General features: G+C 46.0%; 1 protein-coding gene across 17 annotated transcripts in view; it reads right to left on the minus strand.

Annotated features, from left to right (window-relative positions):
* Nucleotides 1-20,528, minus strand: part of MAB21L3 (mab-21 like 3) — a 79,283-nt gene that overhangs the window by 27,865 nt on the left and 30,890 nt on the right. For all 17 annotated transcript variants that reach the window (XR_014014715.1, XR_014014716.1, XR_014014717.1 and 14 more), the window contains 4 exons: nucleotides 11,768-11,908; nucleotides 8,664-8,955; nucleotides 4,466-4,644; nucleotides 3,803-3,997 (listed from right to left, as the gene is read on the minus strand). Coding sequence is in view for 14 of the 17 variants with exons in the window: in XM_081223632.1 (XP_081079758.1) it covers nucleotides 3,803-3,997; nucleotides 4,466-4,644; nucleotides 8,664-8,955; nucleotides 11,768-11,908 (807 nt within the window). In the remaining 3 variants the exon portion in view is untranslated. The remainder of the gene's footprint in view (nucleotides 1-3,802; nucleotides 3,998-4,465; nucleotides 4,645-8,663; nucleotides 8,956-11,767; nucleotides 11,909-20,528) is intronic.

Raw genomic sequence — 20,528 nt, forward strand, 5'->3', positions numbered from 1 at the left:
TCATTTCCTCTCCTCTGATTTCCTGCCTTGACCCACTCCAACATGGATTCTTCTGCCATCAGTCCTCAAAGGCTGCTCTCCTTAAGGTCCAGTGATCCCCATGTTTGCTAAATCCAGCAGGCTCTTTCCAGCTCTCACCCTACCTGACCTTCCAGTGGAATCTGGTTCTCTCATGCATACCCTCACTCTTGAGCCATTCTTCACTTGGCTTCCAGGTGGGTTTCTCTGAGCAGTGTGGCTATGCCTTGGAGTGCTCACCCTCCATCTGCCCTAATGCTGGAGTTTTGGGGGCTCCATTCCAGGCCCTCTTCTCCCACTAAATATAGATAACTTGCTATTTCTTTTCTCCAGTTCACACTTCTTCTCTGACCTCCTTACCTGGTATCTCTTGGCCATCTGAAAGTTATCTCAGTCCATACGTCCAAACTGAACTCCTGGCCCTCCCCCACATACCTCGTGTGCTTCCAGGGTTGTTTATCCAGGCTGTTACGCAAGACGCAAACCTAGGAGTCATTCCTCTCCCTCACCACCTCCAATCAAGTCCTGCCAATCCTCCTGCCTAGGTATTTTTCAATCCACCCAATTCAATCGCCCTTTCCCACCGTGTCTCACCCGGACCTCCTCCACAGTCTGCACCTCTTCTTGTCACCAGCCTATCTGTCGTCATCCACACTGCAGCCAACGTGATCTCTTTGAAATACAAATCTATGTTTCTTCTTGTCTAAAATACTTCACAGTCTTCCCATTTTTTGTTAATTAAAAAATACCATCCTTAGCATGGTTTGGTTGACAAGGTTTGGTCCCTCCCTTCCTTTCCAGCCTCATCTCGCCCTGTGTTCTCCCTCGCTCTTTCCTTCTAGCCACACTGGCCTCGTTTCATGCTCTCTTCTATCAAAGGGCCTTTCACAACCCACTTCTTCCGTATGGAGCGTACTTCCTTCCCCAACTTGTCCAGGAAACTCATCCATCAGATCAAACTTCCCTATGACACCCATTAAGCACTCTCTTCATCCCATACTTCTCATATGCAGCAATGACGACAGTGGTGGTCGTTTTCCTATGTATTTAGGTGATTCCCTACTAGATGGCAAACTCTAGGTGAGCAGAGGACTAGACCTATTTGTATTCACGCTGATGTTACTACATTCAGCAGAAGGCCTGGCCCACCGGAGGCAGTCAATTGACATTTATTGACTGAGTGAAATAATTAATGTTTGGGTTTAGATGTTGAGTATTTTGAAAATATAGACTTTCCTAAAAAGTAAAAGAGCAGTTTTAGGTTCACAGCAAGATACTGAATGTGTTTTGATTTGGAGTACATTGTTTTGAGTAAATGAGTTGGAGATAATTTCATGCTAGTCAAGATAACCTAGATAAAAAACATGTTTTAATTCCTCTTGTAGTTAAGCTTTTCTCTCTCTAAGCAAACAGAAGCAGTTAAGCCTATTAGAAGCAAGTCTCTGTGCCTTTGAGCAGGTTTAGGAATAAATAAGCCAATGAAAGATAAGCTCTTCACATGAAATTGCTATGGGGGAGAAGCCTCTTTGGGGAGGAGGTAAAGACCTTCTAGGAGGTGCCCATGATTGGCACATCTTTCCTGATGCTGTTTTGCAACCCAGTGTCTTCTACTTTCCCCAGACTAAAGTCTTGGCAAGGATCCTGCACACTCAAGCCATCATCCAGGATGGTATCTCATACCACACTACCAGCAGCCACATCCATCCCAATGCCTCCATGTGAGAGAATTCTACCCTTGCACAAGGGTGGAAGATGAGGGGAAAAGGCAGTCAGTACTGTTTCGATTTCTCAACAAATAACCCCCTTTTAAATGCTCATTCTTGAGAATGCACAATTTTATTATGCCGTGTAGGTGGGTTAGGGAAGACTAAAACAGGGGACCTTTAAGGAGTTGCCCTGAAATCCTCTAGATGATTTAGAAGCCACTGGAATACAAGTAAATCCTGGATGGAATGCAGTTTTGAGAGCAGTCAAGGGCTGGGAGGCCCGTGGTGGCCCTATTCAATCTTTCTAAAATACTCATGGTACTTAAAGTGTTTTCATCTACCCTAATTGTGGAGCAGTGAAGTCAGTGGTTAGTTAAAAGTATGAGATTTGATATGAGACCGCCTGGAGTTTCCTTCTCAGCTCTGACTTTTCCTAGTGTGGCCAGTGGAAAGGCAAGTAAGAAAGAAGCTAAATCCCTGAAATGAATTAGACTAGCTTCAGAAAGTACGTGTCCTCGATCCAGGAGAACAGGTGTGTGTTTTTAGGGGGACATGTTTGGGGACACTTTAAGAATGTTGAAACTGGAGAGAAAGGCCCCAGTATGTGCAAATGAGATGTTAACAGATTCTTGGGCAGGTCAGGGAGAACAGGTTATCAGAAAAGATAAGAAAGCAAAGCAAAGATGAACAATTTTGCTGGGGGGGGGGGTGGAAAGTGGAGTAAAATGTGAAGTCATTCATTCAGATGATCAGCAAATATTTACTGAGCAACTACTACATACAAACCATTGGGAGAGATACAAAGGGATCGGTATGAGTTGCCCTTAAATAGCTTGTGTTAGGCCTGAAAGAGTAACACAGGGTTGGGAAATGGTTGTCTACTGGATGAGACGAGGCCCAGGTAGGAGCATGCAATGAAGGCACCGCACACCCCAGGGACCTGTGCTTACCTGTGTAGTAGGTTGAGGAGAAGGGTCGAAGCTCCAGGAGGGATACTAGCTGGGCTGGGGCTACTAAGAGTCTGATACCTCCCCCCACCACACCTGAGCATCCAGTTAACCATGGGTGGTCAGAAATTTGAGAAAGGAGCTGAGAGTGTGATCAAAGGCCATCTCCCCAGGGGGGACCCCCTGATCCCCTGGTCCAGGTCAGGTTCTGCTACCCTGAGCCTTCCTAGAGCAGCACTCCTCTCCACCCTGGCATTCCCCCACGTGGCACGATTCCACGCACACCTGCAGACTGACTGACCAACGTCTGTCTCCCCCGCTGGACCACAAGGTCCATGAGAGCAGGAACCACGTCTGCGTTTGTTCACTTTGTACTGCCAGGTGTAGAGCACACAGCAGGTGTGGGGGCAAGTGACTGGCCCACAGGGATCTCAATAAACATTTGCTGAGTGAGTGAGTGAATGCATTTATGGCTGTCTAATGGTAGGTCCTTGCCTGGTGATTTGCAACCCAGAAATTCAGGTTTGCTGCCAGCTTTGTCGGGTACCACCACATTTCCTGGTTTTCTCCTCTGCACAGAGTGCATGTGTGAGTGTGTATGTGTGTGCGCATGAATGGCTGCACTTGGGCTAGAATGGGGAATGAATGAGTCATAACATGAGGGAAAATGTGAATCCATCTCAGGTTTGAGGAACTCCCAAGATTTCACCAGACTGTAGATTTCTCAGGGGCAGAGACTGCATGCTGTCATTCATTTCTGAACCTCAGCCGGGTTTCTGGCACATAGTGGGCGCTTGTGTTGGTTTGTTGAGTGAAATAAAAGGAGGGGAGACGGAGAGGGAGAGAAGGCAAGACAGAAAGGAAGAAAGGGAAGAGGGAAACTGGAAGAGGGAAGAAAGGAGGTGGAGGACAGGGATCCTGGGCAGGGATGGTGTGGACATGCACGCAGCTGGGGCTGTATATCTCCATAAGGAGTACGAATTTGTGAGATGGCAAATATGGACACTAGGCCCCCTCCTACTCGTCTCACACACCCCCGTTGTGAGTGGCTCTGGTGACCCTGCAGAGGCCGCAGAGGGACCCACCCAGCCCCAGCCGCCCTGGCCCTCTAGGCCGGGGCGGAACACTCACCTGAAGGTGGTAGGACGTGATCACAGGTCTTTTCCCTGGACACCAGACGTCCTCCTTCATCTGCCTCATGGCCTGAAGACACTTCCTGCGGCAGCCCCCGTCTTCATCCAGCTGCTCCAGCAGCAAATGTTCAGCCCGCAAGAAGCTCAGCTGCCAGTGATAGTTTGAACAGGCCAACAAGCTAAACCCAAATGACTGGGGAAGAGAAAAACAGCAGGAAACAAGAAGGATGATGCTGGTTGAGGAGAAAGCCATCTCCGAAGCAGTCCACTAGGAGGGGGGACCTGCCACTGGGCGGGCAGCACATCCCACGTGGGGACACGGAGGGAGCCTCAGGGGAGCCCCTTGCACGCAGGCAATTAACTGGGGAGGCTGTGTCCACTTTCTCTTGGGCAGTGGTTCTCCAACTTGAGCCTGCCCCAGAATCACCTGGAGGGCCTGTGAGAACACAAATTGCTGGGCCCTGCCCACCGAGTCTCATTCCCTAGGGCCAGAGCGGGGCCCGGGAATCTGCATTTACAACAGATTCCCAGGTGCCGCTGCAGGTTCTGGGGATCTAATGAAATTTCAATTTTCCTTCCGAAGCTGGTTGGTGGTTAGTGATGCTGTGGTTTGGTTAAGGTGAGAGCATCTCTGGTGAGCCGGGACCCTGAAGGCTAATACCTTGATGCACTGCACTCTCTCTGCAGAAGGCCAGCGCTTCAGACACGAAGGCCACCGGGCTTTCTTGGACCAGGCGGTGGGGATCTCCACTGAGGGGGTCAGCTCTAGTTCCACCCGACCTATGGAGGTTTCCACGGCAACTCGAACTGCAGGGCGGTCCATTAGCATGCTGACCTTACCTGGTGGTAAATGACAGACAATGGGAAGACAAAGCTTGGCTCAACACTAGGGTTCAAAGAAGGCATTTGTGAGCTGTGGCTCCTACCAGCTCCTTGTAACTGGTGGGGCAACTTTCAGAGTCTCAGTAGCACACCAGGGCAGGGTGTTTATGTCAACACTAGACAATTAGCTAAGTAAATAGTGATAGAAACATTGCTAGAAAATCTCATTGTTGGTGGGGTTTACTTTTTTCTTTCATCCTCCTCCCCTACCTTTTCTAAAAAATTAATAGACTCTTTCCAGAAGGCTCGACTGAAAGAGACAGAGAATACAAGGAAAAGGTGTAGCTTTTGCTACTGTAAGATGAAATCCAAGCACTTTTCTATAACCCCTCCATTCCACCCAGATGTCGACCCCATTTAGGACAGCCTCAGACCCCTTACTTATTCACTTGCCTTTGGTGGAGTTCAGCTTAACCTGTCTCTTTACTAAGTCACAGTCTCAGAGATGGTATTTGTTCCCACCACCCATTAACCAGCCTAGCCTCAGATGGATTTATCATCATAAGCCTTGAAATCATAAAATACTTCAAAGTGTGGCATAGCCGCTGGCTTGAATAGTCAAGTAAGCAGAAAGAAGCCCTCCCTGTCTTTTCCAATCAGGCAAAGAGAGGGAGAGAAAAGGAATGGATCTGGGAAAGTTTTCCAGCTCATACATTAGAATTCATTTCCAGTTTGTTCCCCTTTCTTTCAACAGATACACAGTAATATTTTGTTTGTTTGCTTGCCTTCATCGTAGATAAGGATGAGCCGTCTTGAATCGGGATCTGTTATTTTGCTTTTCCTTGCTCAGAGAAGGAAACGGAAACTCATTTATTAATTGTGTTAGGCTGTTCAAAAGGAGAACACTCCTCTCCTTGGCTGGGGTGTGATAAAGAGCTTATTGTCTGCATCTCATCAGAGCTGCGCAGACAGGAACATGACAACGTCTGGCACTTCAGCATTATTTACTGAAAGCACCTCATCAACCTGGCTCAGTTTGAATCTCTTATATGCACTTTCACTATTAACAGTGTCGCAGAGTGAGGTGGTTGAGCAAATGTTGGCACCAGCCTGCCTGGCCCACACCCTGCTTCGGCTACTCTGCTAACTCAGTGTGTGACCTTTGGCCTGTTACTTAATCTCTCTAAATCTCAGTTTTCTTGTCTGTACAACAGTATGAAAAATGATCCTAACTCTAACAGGGTTGCTATGAGTATTAAATGAAATAATCCATGAACGCACCCTCTACATGGTAAAAATCCATTCAACACGAGCTATTTCCATTACAGAATCTTTCAGAACTATTCTGTCTAGGCAAGCAAAAGTACATGCAAATTCTTTTCTTTCTTTACAAGTGGGGTTGCATATTATTTAGCAATTTGGTTGTTCACTTAATTATGTTGCACGGGCATTTTTCATAACTCTGTGTGTGCATATATACACCACACACACCCCATTCTTTTTTTAATTCTAATGTATCTTTTACTTCAATTTACTCCACCAATGAGAAATATATGCAGATGCAAAAGTCAACAAAGTATTTTAAAAGGGAAATGAAAAGGAGGGATTTCTGTTAAAGTAATATGTTGGATTGGAGATCCCCAAACCCACTGCCAATAAGACATACAAAAGTTTAAAAACATTATTTGTATGTAGTGAGACTGCCAGAAAGTAGGAGAATCATTTGAAACTAGCAATGAAGCAAGAACACCTACCCAGGAAAGTACTAAGTGGGAGAATTGCCAAAATACCCTCATGACATTAAGCCTCGGTACTTACAGCTTCTGTGTATAGAAACTGCACAGAGAGGAAGAGAGGAGGTCTAATGGGCTGAGCCTGGGGCTTATGCTAGGTGGTAAGCCTCACAAACCTGGAATCAGGAAAAGCTGTACCTTGAGGGAAATTATGAACTAAGAGGAATAGACAGATTTTCTGTGGGCTCTGGATAGTTGATTTAATACAAACAACAACAAAAACCAAGCTCTTCCCTCCTCCCTAGAATTTCAAAGGCGTTAGTCACCATCTAGCGTTTAGGGCCTGGATGTTTACATTCCCAAGTCATCTAGGTACGGTGGTACTTCTGAGAGTACCAGGAAAAATCAAACACAAGTCTTCTTGGAGAAACACACCCCGATATGCACATGGAGTGTGAATGGTGTTGCATAGACAGGGGGTGTGGGGCTCCAATCCATTATCGACACACCTCGTGCTTTTTAAAGGCCGCATGATAGTCCACTAGGCAGAGGTAGCATAATTGATGAAGTCAGTTTTCCTTTGTTAGCCATTAGATGATTTCTAATTACTTACTATTACAAAACCAATTCAGTGGATATCCTCATGCATATTTCTTTGTGTATCTGCAGGAATGTATCTTTAGAACTGGAATTGTTGAATTGCCAAGTAAGCACATAACAAAAATAAAAATGGACTAGCTGCCCTTTGAAAAAGGAGGCACCAATTTACACTTCCAAGAACAATGCATGAAAATGCCTATTTAACCATACTCACTCCTGCACTGAGCATGATTACATGTCAGCCTACCAGGTGTTTTAGTGTATATTTCTTGAAATGTATGTTAGATGGAGCATTTTTTATTTTTACTAGCCATTTACATTCTTTTTCTGTGAGTCGTGCTTTTCGGTCAGTATTTCTATTGGTCTGCTCATAGCTTTTCTTATTGGTTTATAAATACTCTTTTATAATTAAGGAAATTAGCCATTTTCCCAGTTTGAAATTCACCTTTTTACTCTGTGTGAACAGAAACATGTGTGTGGGCAGGTGTGCACATATGCTACACTGTACAGTAGCTTAGGATTTTGGGGTTGTGAGAAAATTATAATTCGAAAAGATTCATGCACCCCAATGTTCATTGCAGCATTATTTACAATAGCCAAGGCATGGAAGCAACCTAAATGTCCATCAACAGATGAATGGATAAAGAAGATGTGGTGTGTATATATATATAAAATGAAATATCACTCAGCCATAAAAAGAATGAATAATTTGCAGCAACATGGACAGACCTAGAGATCATCATATAAGTGAAGTAAGCCAAAGACAGATATCACTTATATGTGGAATCTAAAAAAAAAAAAAAGGATATAAATGAACTTATTTACAAAACAGAAATAGACCCATAGACATAGAAAACAAACTTATGGTTACCAAGGGTGAAAGGGGCGTGGAGAGGGATAGATTAGGAGTTTGGGATTAACATATATCCACTACTTATAAAACAGATAACCAGCAAGGACCTACTGTATAGCACAGGGAACTATACTCAATACACCGGAAACTAACACAACATTGTAAATCAACTATACTTCAATAAAAAAGAAAAAAAAAAAAAGATTTTGGGGTTGTCAAACATAATCAGTTCCTTATGGCTTCTGGCTTTTTGTGTTTTGGTATGTCAGTGGTTCCCAGATGTGCTGTCCCAGCACACTGGAATACTGCAGTCAGTTGGAGGGTGTTGTAGTGGAAATGTGTTAACAACAAAGATCTGAGGTTGATGAGTAATTTGCGAAAGTACCCAGGTTTTGAAGCTAACATCTTGGAAACGGTGCATAACCCAAAGACTGTCTTATCTACGCCAGGGCAGTAATCTATTGAGGCCACGGAAGTGTGTTGTGAGTATGAATTCCATTCTGTGTGTCACAGCATAAAAAAGAGCTAATTCATATTATGGGGATTAGACAGAAGTAAAAAGCACATAATTTTTTTTTGGAGTCATTCATTCATTTAATTATTCAATTAACACATAACTATTGAGGATCTCCCAGGTTCCAGGCACTGAGCTAAGTATTGGCTATACAGTAGCAGATAAGACAGATATTAGACATATGAACTTACAAATTAATATAAAATTGAAAAGAAGCACATGATTTTATCCTCAATCTAGGGGTGTGAGCTTCAGGAAACACCCAAGCAGAGGCCTTTTTTTTAGAGCAAAATGGAAATGCCAGACATTTTCCTTGTACATTTCCTGATTGGCTCACCTGACAGGTGACAGGTTTCAATTGCCTTTTCGACCAGTTTCCGGAACACCTGGAGGACCTTGGCGGGCACAATGTCTCCATCAATGTTCACATCCGCCTCATGCCACTGCCACAGGCTCTTCAGAAACTGCTCCACCTCCAGCCACTGCTGCAGGCCCTCTGGGTCCCGCAGGGGGCAGGGCAGCCGGGAGCCCTGCAGGGTGTAGTAGCGCCAGCGCTGCTGCCGGGCCTCCCTGTACCCGGCCAGGCCTCTCATCGGGACTGTGATGAGGAGCTGGGTGGGGGCCAAAACCTGGGGTTAGGAAAGGAGGGAGAAGGAGTGTGAGTTCGTAGACTCGGGAGGTGAGAGAAGCCCTCAGGGAGCCGCCCTGCTGACCCAGGCCGCTCAGTTAACCACTCAACCCTTAGCAATGTGACAAGGAGGACAGAACTGCGCCCACCTGCCCGCCTGTTGGCAGAGGATTCCGTCTCTGTTGTGCCACTAGCCCATTGTAACGCTTCGGGCAAAGAAATTAACTCAGTGAGGCCTGGGTTTCATGGATCTGCAAGGAAAAAGAGTGAAGTGGACCCGGAACTCTAGAGGCACCTAAAGCTTGAGGGGAGGGGGACGAAAAGCAGGGAGGGGAACTAGTAGTCACTGCTTTCTGCACCTACCAAGCACTGCAATTCTTGTGCATGAGCCTATCTCATGTCCACAGCTACACATGAGGTAGGCTTTGCTAACATTTCCCAGATGAGGAACCTGAGGCTCAGAGGGGCTCCAAGTCTCCCCAGGGACACACAGCCAGTCAGTGGTAGAGCCAGAACTTGACTCTAGGTCTTCCAATCGCTTGTTCAATGGTTAATTGCCTCTGCTGAGCTGGTTCTTAGTCAAGAATCAACGACCCGGGACGGGTGAAGGATCCGGTATGAATTAAGGGTGGGAAGAGATGGGAGAGGATGTGAAAGAGTCCTGCAAAATGCCTCCCTTTCTTTTTGCTTGTACTGAGGACCCACAGACAGTGCTAATGACTAATCCTTACAGAATCACAGGTGACATGAAAGCCTGTTTGTTGAGACAAGGTGAGCTATTGAGATGATTCTAAGTTTAATCGGAAGAAGTAAACACTAAGAATCTACTTACTCTGTTTCTACAGGAACCGGGAAAGCAGTGGTCAGGCCAATAGTCCAAGAGATAGAACAAATTAGTCCACAGTGCAGTACCACCAAAGGGAGATGACCTTTAATCATATCACACAGCAGCCCACTCCACCCTGCATGTTTCCCCATCACTCAGCTATACACTGGAAGAGCCACCTCCTTTCCACGGAAAGTTCTGACAGTGGAATTTGAATAACCTTTGCCCGGGGACCAGTCAGTGGCGAATTCAGGGGTGAACACCGAAATCAGCAATAACTCATTCTGCCTCATTTTCATGGAACAGTAGTATGGATGCTTTAGATGATGGGTGCACATGACTTCTGGTGTCCATTGAAATGTGGTGGGGTTAAAACAAGGGAGGGGGGATCTAAACTATGGCATTTAAAATCTATATATTTTGGGGGACTTCCCTGGCGGTCCAGTGGTTAAGACTCTGCGCTTCCACTGCAGGGGGCACGGGCTCGATCCTTGTTCGGGGAACTAAGATCCTGCATGCTGTGCGGCGCGGCCAAAACAAACAAACAAAAACAAACAAAAAATCCCAAATCTATACATTTTTTGAACCCACTTGCATGTGAATCCAAGAACACAACTCTCATGTTATTAGTCACAAAAATGGTGGTTAATAAATGCTTATTGAATTTGGGCCAAGATAAAATAAAAGCATTTTTATATGCCCCACTGTAACTATTTTCAAAACTTATATAATATGCAGGATACAGTATATATAAATGCATGATATACTTTAAGCTATGAATTCTAAGTGCGACCACAGAAGGAAATTTCTCCAGATACAGTTCTAGGAAAAGTGGTGTTATGTTTCTATTCCTAGTCACTTGCCTATATTTGTCCTGTTTAGGTTGGCAAAGTAGTAGAGGTGGGCAGATGATGTTCTGACATTCCAGGATCCAATCTAATTTTATAATTTTCATCCTGGAGTAAATTTCCTAAAGTCTGATTCTGTCCCCAAATCCAAAAGTCCCAGCATCTTGTGGGTGGTCCTTGTACCCACCAAACTTGAAATGTACTAGACTAGCAATGGTCTTTCGTTCAGGTACTAATTATTTTGCTTCCTCATTCATTCAACAGAAGTTGAGTGCCTATCATGGGCCACACACTATGCTGGGTGCTAGGAAGGGAGCAATCAAGAAACATGATCCTTATAAGCAAGGAACTTATGGGCTTGTGTGAGAGCTGGGGCATGCATACACATAAGTTTAATACTTATATGAAAGGGGTTCTTGTGTGTCACAAGAAAAATCAAGATAAAGGAGCACAGGGATTTAGAACGATTCAGAGCCTCATTTCTCTCATCTCTAAAAGGGAGCAAACCATAATGTCTGTTCCACTAGGTTGTGTGCAGGTTTGGGTGAGATCATTTCTGTGAGACTGGCTTTGCCCACACTACAATGTTGCATGAATGCTGGTTGTCACACACGGGCCCTGGGGGCTTACAGCTCTGTGGGATTCCTCAGCAGGGACAGAGTTGCCAGGCTGCTCCTGCAGTTCCTAAGGGCCACCTCTTCCACTTTCTTCCTTCCCCCACCGGTAGCCCATCCACTATCACTTTCAACTCTTTTCTCACCAATGCCTTGAGTTCCCTCTACCCAGTCCCCAATCTATTAAATGAGTGCTTAATAAATGAATGTGTGCTTAACTGAACTTTAATTGGTACAGTGGAACATGCTTTGGAATCAGAAGCCACAGGTGGAGTTCTGATTTAAGTGCCTAATATGACTTGATCAAGTCATTTGACTTTTTTAAGCCTCCATTTTTATCATCTGTAAAGTAGGAATGTGGGGCTTCAACTGCAGTAACATCTATGCAATGAGTGTAAATGGTAAATACTAAGAGATCTTGTTAGTAACCTTAGTGGTGCGAGTGCCTGACACATGCTGAGACCACCCCCCCCCCCCGTTTCCTGGCTCGCTGGGTGGGCACTTAGAGCCAAGTGACCCACATACCTTAATGTTCTCATTGTACGTGTCAGAGTAAAGGACGGCTTGAAATCGAATGTCTTGGTAGCTGATTTCTGTGGTCAGATGATGGACAATTTTCTGCACCTCTTCCACCATCTGGGAAATCCACTGGCGCCTCAAGTCCACCTGGGTGTGAAAGGATCAGCAAAGGCAGTTATTTCCGGATCAAGCCCCAAGGAAGTGATGAGACAGGGCACCAAGCAGTCAGCTCAGAAAATCCTGCCCTTCCAAGAACTCCGGGAGAGATGAACTTAGGTCTGATGACACTCGTTGGTGCCTCAGTGTTCTCTTCGGAAATGGAAGCGTTGCTCAATATTTATGTAGTACCTGCCTTGCGGTAGGTGCTTTCTAGGTCCTCGGCATGACAGTGAACAGGACAGCAGCGAACAAGATAGAGATACTTGCTTTCTAGTTGAAAATACAGGACACATGCATATGTGTGTGTGTATACATACATACATACACACAAACATATATACATATATGTGTACACACATATGTATAATGTAAGATCAGGTATAAGTCCCAAGAACAATACAATAGGATAAGGGACTAGAGAATAAAGGGGCTGCTATTATAGACCGGGTGGCCAGCGAAGGCCTCTCGAAGGAGGTGAGATTTGAGTGAGCCCTGATGACAGCTTGGGAAAGCAAATTCCAAGGCCCCTAAAGCAGGAGTAAGCTTGGCAAGGCTCAAGGGCCAGCAAGGAGGCCTTTGCTGTGTTTATAGGAAAAGAAGAAGGAGGGTGATAGGAGATGAAGTTGGAAAGCATGGTGGGGGCCAGGCCATCCCACAGGGTTTTGTGAAACATGGTGAGACTCTAAAATGGGATACGAATGCCTGCTGTCCAGGTTGGTGAATATAACATAGTCTAATGCACATGAACATGCGGCGGATTGCTTTCTGTATGTCATCAATAAATGATGGTTCCCTTCTCCCCTGCACTCACCCCCTCCTTTGGCTCCTAGACCCTTAAAAAAAGGCGTGCACTGATGTTTCTTCTGAATCTGCACGGCAAGTCTCCAAGAACTGGAAGGGGCTCTTTGTTACGCTGCTCCGGAGGCACCTGCAGGCTGGTGTATGATAAGCATCTCCCTCAGAGATGCTGCAGAGCATGTGTCTTATATGACCTTAAGTATGATGATCAGTTCTATACTAGCTTTTAATATCATCTTCTTGCCACCAGCAGCCACCCACCCCTCTCTGTGTGTTCATCTCACAACATTCATCATGGGAGAACGGACAAAGGGTAGCTTTTTTGCGCATCTGTAAACTATCAAGATTCTGCATCTTTTAGAGTATGTAAGCGGAAGAGAGAAGGTAGTCACAGAGAGGGGCAGGTCATTTGCCATGCCCAAAATAAAGGCAATTGCTTGTAGAAGCATAATTAAGGGTCTCTCCAGTGTAGGACTTCTCTGATGTGCTGGGATTCAATTCCATTTGACCAATTTTTGTTGAACATCCACTTCATGCCAGGTTCTGTGCCTACAGTGTTGTCAAGAGGTTGACAGATAAGATGATAAAGCAAGACCAATAAGCTGGAAATTAAAATTACAGCCATTAGTGCTAAGTATAGGTTTGCAAAGGATGCTAAGGGTACACAAAAAAGGGAAACTGCATCTAGCCTGGAGGCCTTCCTGAAGGCATGGTATATCAGAGTTGTACCTTGAAAGGTTAGCAGGAGTTAACTAGAAAGAGAAGGTTGTTCTAGAAAGAGAAAATGGTAGATACCTAACACAAGGAGCACAAGGGAGAACTGCAATTGTTTCTACTTTGTTGGAGCAGACATTGCCTTGGAGGAGAATGGTGAGGTGGGAGAACAAACGGTGAGAGGTCTTGAAAGTAAAGGAAGAAGAATTTCAAGAACAAAGTCAACAGTAAGTGGCTGAGTGAGGTAAGGCCCTCAAAATGCCTGTAGAGTTTGGTAACTAGAACAGGATTGATGTGTTTGGGGAAACCGTGGGCATCAAGCCAGATGGCAGTGGGTTTAGAGAGAATGGGAAACCAGCAAGTGAAGTCAGAGTTAAGCGACTCCTCCCACAAGTCTGGCTGGGGGCAGGAAAAAACAAAAACAAGGACAGCAACGGGTTTTTTTCAAAAGGACACACAGGTTCGAACATGTTTAGATGCTGAGAGAAAAGAGCCAGTGAAGAAGGAAGAGGGCAGAGAGCAAAACCCCTGAGCAAGGGTTTCCCGGCTAGGAAGCACTGTGGAAATCCAGAAACCTGGTGAGGAGCTCGTCTCCGTGGGTCAGAAGGAAAAGAAGATGGGTGCAAATGCAGATAAAAGCATAGAGATTTCCTGCCTGACGTCAGCAGGAGACAAGGCAGTGCACTGACAGTGAGGTGAGAAGAGGAAGGCAGGGGACTTCAGGGTGACAGACGTTGGCAGTAGCTTCTCTAAGGGATGAAGGGCCATTTGGGCACATGGGCAAAGGTTGCCAGGCAGAACCAAGACTCAGCTGTGGGTGCATGAGGCCATGGGATACCAGTGGGCTCATTTATAAGAGGTTGTCCAGTACCTCCTGGTCCTCCAGGGGTAACAGTGGAGGTGCTGAGATTAGAGTTTGCTGGCAAGGTCTGGAGAAGAGCAAGGGAAGAGGTCAGTGGAGGGCCATGTTTTCGACCCTGGGCAGAGAATGGATGAAGCCAGTTTGGTAGATTAGGGGACATTGGACAAGTTCAGGGGCCAGACATCTGATCAGGAATAGTGGGAAAAAGTAAGACAAGGGCTAACTAGATAGAACATTGCAGTCAGAATGGCTGGGAAATAGTAATCTCGAATAGTTAAGTTCTCAGAATCTGTTGAGGACTAAGGCTAATTTCCCAAATCTTCCAAGTCCACTGATGTGAGTCCATAGAACTTGACTGTTAGTAACACAGTGGTGACTCTATATATGCAGATACATTTTGTTTCCTATGTTAATAAACTAATGAAAAATTCATTACCGTATTGATACTATCAAATATATATATATTTTTTTGTGGTATGCGGGCCTCTCACTGTTGTGGCCTCTCCCGTTGCAGAGCACAGGCTCCGGACGCGCAGGCTCAGTGGCCATGGCTCACGGGCCCAGCCGCTCCGCGGCACGTGGGATCCTCCCGGAGCGGGGCACGAACCCGTGTCCCCCGCATCGGCAGACAGACTCTCAACCACTGCGCCACCAGGGAAGCCCTATCAAATAATTTTTAACTGATAAAAGCTTGAAAGTGTGTGTGTGTGTGTGTGTCTGTGTGTGTGTGTGCACACGCACCTAGTGGGAACAGTTCTCCATTGTGAACCTCATCTACAAATTATGCCGCCATTGGATGGTAGAATTTTCTTACCGGCAGGACAAGTTCAGACTCCCCTTAGAAGACACCTATAATTTCTCATTCATTATTCCTCTTTATGACCTGTTTTGACGTGTGAAGATAAAAGTCAGAATAAGGAAATACTTCTCTGGGCATAGAGCCACAAATTCTGGTTTTAATTTTCTTTATCTGTCACTTTTGCTGCCATTTAAACTCAGGATCTTAGAATTGGAAGAGTCTCAGAAATCGTCTTGTCTGGTATCCTTTTACAGAAGGCCAGAGTGACAGGGTGGCCCTCCTAATACCGCACTGGTACTTAGCAGTATGACTAGACCTAATGCCCAGGTTCCCCAGCTCTTCCTTCTGTCACACTGTGCTACACCCTCAATTAGGAGTTCCAGAAATAATACCTACCTTTATCCTCTTTCTGAACCTGACCATGCCCTCAATTTGGAGTTCATGAAATAACAAGTCCAAAGTTGTTCTGGCATGCCGCAGACACATAAGGGCAACACAGCAGGGGCCGGACAGTGATGCAGGGCTTAACCAGAGCTGTGGAGGGGGAGCCCTGCCTTGGACAGGCCTGCCCCAGGACCCAAGCCACTGGAGTCAAGGGGGAGCCACTTTCCTGTTAGGTGATGGGCAGCCCCTTCCTGCCTATGTCTCTGGATACACTTCCTGCCATTGGTTCTTAGCAAACAGGATCACAGAGCTATGCACTGGCCCCCAAAGGGGTTTGGGCTGGGGGTTTCCCAGGCTCAGTCCCACGTACCTCTTGTCACTCGCATGGTCTAAACCACAACCCAGAAGCCCCAGGTTGTTTCCCTCCGCTTGTCCTGACCATGCCTATTGAGGTACGGTAAGAAGATTCCATTTCACTGTGTGGAAAAGCAGGAAATGGGGCCTGAGGCAGCTTTACAGGGAGCAGTCTTGGTGAAAGAAGGAGGCTCCACCGCAGGTAGAGACCTGTAGCCAGCCCGATGTCAGAATCCCTTTGCTGCCTCTCAAACTTCAGGAAGCAAGCTAAGATACCAGTTGTAACCTTGAAGCAGCCTTGTCACTAAATTTATTTCACAGCAAAGCTTTGAAACAAACTTAAGGAGGAAATATGATAATTTAAGAAGATGGATAAAAGCCCATTCGGTCCAATTTTTTTTTTTTTTTTGGCTGCTCCCCACGGCTTGTGGCATCTTATTTCCCTGACCAGGGATTGAACCTGGGCCCTAAGAGTGAAAGCGCCAAGTCCTAACCACTGGACCACCAGGGAATTCCCTCATGCAGTCCAAACTTGACCTCGAGTGCCTGTTTAAGTTTCATTCACGTCCTCTGCTGATTAGGTCAATGCACAAAGGTTGGGACTTCCCTGGTGGTCCAATGGTAAAGAATCTGCCTTCCAATGCAGGGGATGCATGTTCGATCCGTGGTCAGGTAATTAAGATCCCACATGCCAAGGGGCAACTAAGCCCACGCGTGGCAACTACTGTGCCCGTGTGCCTCAACTAGAGAGCCTGCGTGCCGCAAACTGCAGAGCCCACGTGCTCTGGAGCCCGCGCACCACAACTAGAGAGAAGCCTGCACGCCTCAACTAGAGAGAAGCCCGAGTGCCACAACGAAAGAACCCGTGCGCTGCAATGAAGATCTCGTGTGCTGCAACTAGGGTCTGACGTAGCCCAAATAAATAAATAAATAAATAAATAAATAAATAAATAAATAAGTAAAAGAGACTTTGTCTTAAAAAATAAATAAATAAAGAGAAACACTTTGTTTCTAAAGGGAAGCATTTGTGGGCGTGGCAGAGCAAAAGCAGAAATGAATTGTGGTAAATTAACCAGGCCCATGATGTTAGATGTGGTTAGATCATCTAATCCAACCCCTGCATTGCACTGACCCTGCAAAAGTTATGCCACACTCCTTAGCATGCAGATTCAGTCACTCTAACTAAGCAGAGTTTACGCAGAAACAGTCATTAGAGACTGCTGGCACCTTTAAGGTTGCCATCCATTTTCTGTGGGCCTCCCTCCAGGGCTTGTCTATGTGCCCACATGCATGTCCACCTCCCCAGGCACAGCGTCAGGCCCATTGTTGTCCCACATCATTTGCTACTATTAATAGCTCAAGTTTGTGAACAATTTCCTGTTTCAACTATAAATTATTGAGAATTCAAGGTTATTCCTTATAATTACATCAGTCTGACTCACTTGTATTCCCACATGCTTTCCTGAGAGGGAGGTAGGGGGTATGCTAAATAGTGCACCAGGAATGCCACACAGGCCTGGCCACACCCAGGAGCATGTGGCCAATGTGAATGTCATCCATGGTGAGTGCCACTGGGGAAGAAGGCGGAGAACTTCCTTCTAGACAACAGGAAGTCAGACTTTTAATTCTGGAATTGCACTAACTCCAATAATCAGTTTAAAAAAGTGGTGGGGTGGGGGGCACAGACACTGACTGTCTCTGTCTTCCAGGGGTTAATAATTTAAAGGCATGGAGACTTAAATTCAGTGATCCATACAGATAAGACATCACATTCTCCATCTTTTTAGACTAATTCTTCCATGAAGCAAATGCTTGGGCCCCACAGGATATTTGCAGCTCCCAAACAGCAGAAGCCATAGCAACAGCAGCACTGTGGACCTAAGACTGGTGAGGCGTTGCTGTGCGCAGGTTACTTTATAAGGGTTAGCTCCTTTGAGACTCCCAATAATCCTTAAAGGTGGATGCTATGATAATCCCCATTTTACAGAGGACGACACTGGAGTTCAGAAAGTGTAATAACTTACCCAGGGTCCCGGAGTCCGTAAGTCACAGAACAGGAATCCACACCCAGGCAGTGCCCTTGTTCATAACCACTGCACCGCTCTGCCTCCCCAAGGACAAGGAGACTGGGAATGAAAACCGCTAACTGCTTGAATGGGGTTCCAGGAGCTGGAAGGCCTCTCCTCCACTTGTTAAAACCCTGGCGCAGTGGTTGAGAGTCTGCCTGCCGATGTAGGGGACGTGGGTTCGTGCCCCAATCTGGGAAGATCCCACATGCCGCGGAGCGGCTGGGCCCGTGAGCCGTGGCCGCTGAGCCTGCGCGTCCGGAGCCTGTGCTCCGCAACGGGAGAGGCCACAACATGAGAGGCCCGCGTACTGCAAAAAAACAAAACAAAACAAAACAAACAAAAAACCCTATGCATTATGCACGCGCTAAGGCTTTGTCATCACTCTTTCTGTGAAACGCCTCTCCCATCAGAGGTCACACTGCTTTCTTCCCCTCCAGCACCTTGTTTAAATCTCTATGTAGTGGGCTTCTCTGGTGGCACAGTGGTTGAGAATCCGCCCGCCAACGCAGGGGACACGGGTTCGAGCCCTGGTCCGGGAAGATCCCACATGCCATGGAGCAACTAAGCCCGTGCACCACAACCACTGAGCCTACTCTCTAGAGCCTGCGAGCCACAACTACTGAGCTTGTGTGCTGCAACTACTGAAGCCTGTGCACCTAGAGCGCGTGCTCCACAATAAGAGAAGCCACTGCAATGAGAAGCCTGTGCACCACAATGAAGAGTAGCCCCTGCTCCCTGCAACTCGAGAAAGCCCGCGTGCAGCAACGAAGATCCAATGCAGCTGAAAATAAAATTAAATAAATAAATCTCTATGTAGCGCTTGTGATGTTAAGCATTTGCTGTCTGCATGGGGAACTTCCTCCTTTTACCTTTGGGGTTACGTGCAAAATCTGCAGGTGAGATAGGGCCACCCTTAAAGATACCCAAACACAAAATTTCTCTCTCACTAAGCAGGCCACATCCAGACCTGTGTTTTGGGCACTGTGTTTTGCACTGTGTGTGTTTATGGTGATATAGAGGGTTTAGCAGATGAAATGTGGTTTGGTGTAAAAAAGGAATAGGCTGAAACTGCAGCATCTTCACTAACTGTGTGACTTTGGACACCCTATTTAATCAGCATGAGCCCTGCTTCCTCCTCTGTTAAAATGGAGGTAATATGCACGTGTCACATGATTGTTGATTAAATGAGACACTGTAGGGCCTCAACCTGCTAGCACCTTTAACACTCGTCTTGCATTATTTTCAATGAGCCCTGTAGATACTTCTGACCACATACATGCAATGATACTATGTGAATTCAAGGGGAATAAAGATATCCAAGACACTGTTCTTCCCTCTGGAAACTTATAAACAATAAAATGATATACTATTTAAGTTGCCACCAAGATAACAACAGGAAAGGCGTCAGGAGTCAAGATACAATTGATCGCCAAATAAATATGATCAGTGATCATTATGATGGGAGTTCACAGGAAGACACAAACGTTTTGTGTTGGGGTGTCAGATTAATCTTTCATGAGCAAGTGGACTCTGAGCTGAGTTTGAAGGATGAGGATGAGCCAGAAAAATGAAGAAGAGACAGGATATCTCCCCAGGTCGGGGGGAGGGACGCTCTGGCCTGAGACCTTCTCAGGGCACAGTTCTTGTGGGACAGGGCTGTCAGACTCAACCACCTACGGGGCAGAGTAGGGGACACACATGGGGCAGGGGGGTGGGGAGGCGGGTGTCAGACCCCAGCAGTGTCGCAGTCTCCAGTGGGACACACACTCAGCTCCAGCCCATGGCTGCCAGGTAAGAAACTGGGACCTGTGGTTGCCAGATAGCCTGATTTTTTTCCAGAGAAGATGGAAAGCTGGATTTCTATGCAAAATCTTACTATTTTGAAATGTTTGTAACAAATTTGACAAAATTTAAAAATTCTCTGCAGGCCAAAGAAAACACATGCTCAGGCTGGATTCAACACAGAGAGCTTTTGTTTAGAATTTCTGTGATTGAAGATGCAGGGAAGCAAAGGGTAGAAAGATAAAGTATTATTTGAAGGCCAGGCTAAAATATCTGGATTTTTTTCTTTCAGAAAACACAGGACAATGGGGAAATGCCAGCTAACTCCCCTTCCACTTATAGCCCCCAAAAGGAGAAATCATTTTGTTTGCTATAATTTTTTTTTTTTTTTTTTTTTTGCGGTAGGCGTGCCTCTCACTATTGCAGCCTCGCCCGTTGCGGAGCACAGGCTCCGGACGCGCAGGCTCAGCGGCCATGGCTCACGGGCCCAGCCGCTCCGCGGCATGCGGGATCCTCCCGGACCAGGGGCACAAACCCATGACCCCTCCATCGGCAGGTGGACTCTCAACCACTGCGCCACCAGGAAAGCCCTGCTATAATTTTTATTATGATAAGTTTTCCCTATTTATCCCTCTTAATGGTTTTGCCTAAGAAATCAACTTGACTTATCATTATAATAATGAACTCTGCTTTGTTTACTCGTAAAGGCATGAAAACCTTAGACTAGTGCCTAACTCTTTGTTTAAATGTTTTAGTTTTAAGGGTGGCTCTGTGCCTTAATCGCTTTGGCTGTAAATGGAAAGGCTTAAACTAGATAATATTTAATGTCCCTTCAAGTTCTAACAT

This window comes from Mesoplodon bidens, assembly GCF_964165515.1.
Source record: "Mesoplodon bidens genome assembly, chromosome: 2".
NCBI lineage: Eukaryota > Metazoa > Chordata > Mammalia > Artiodactyla > Ziphiidae > Mesoplodon > Mesoplodon bidens.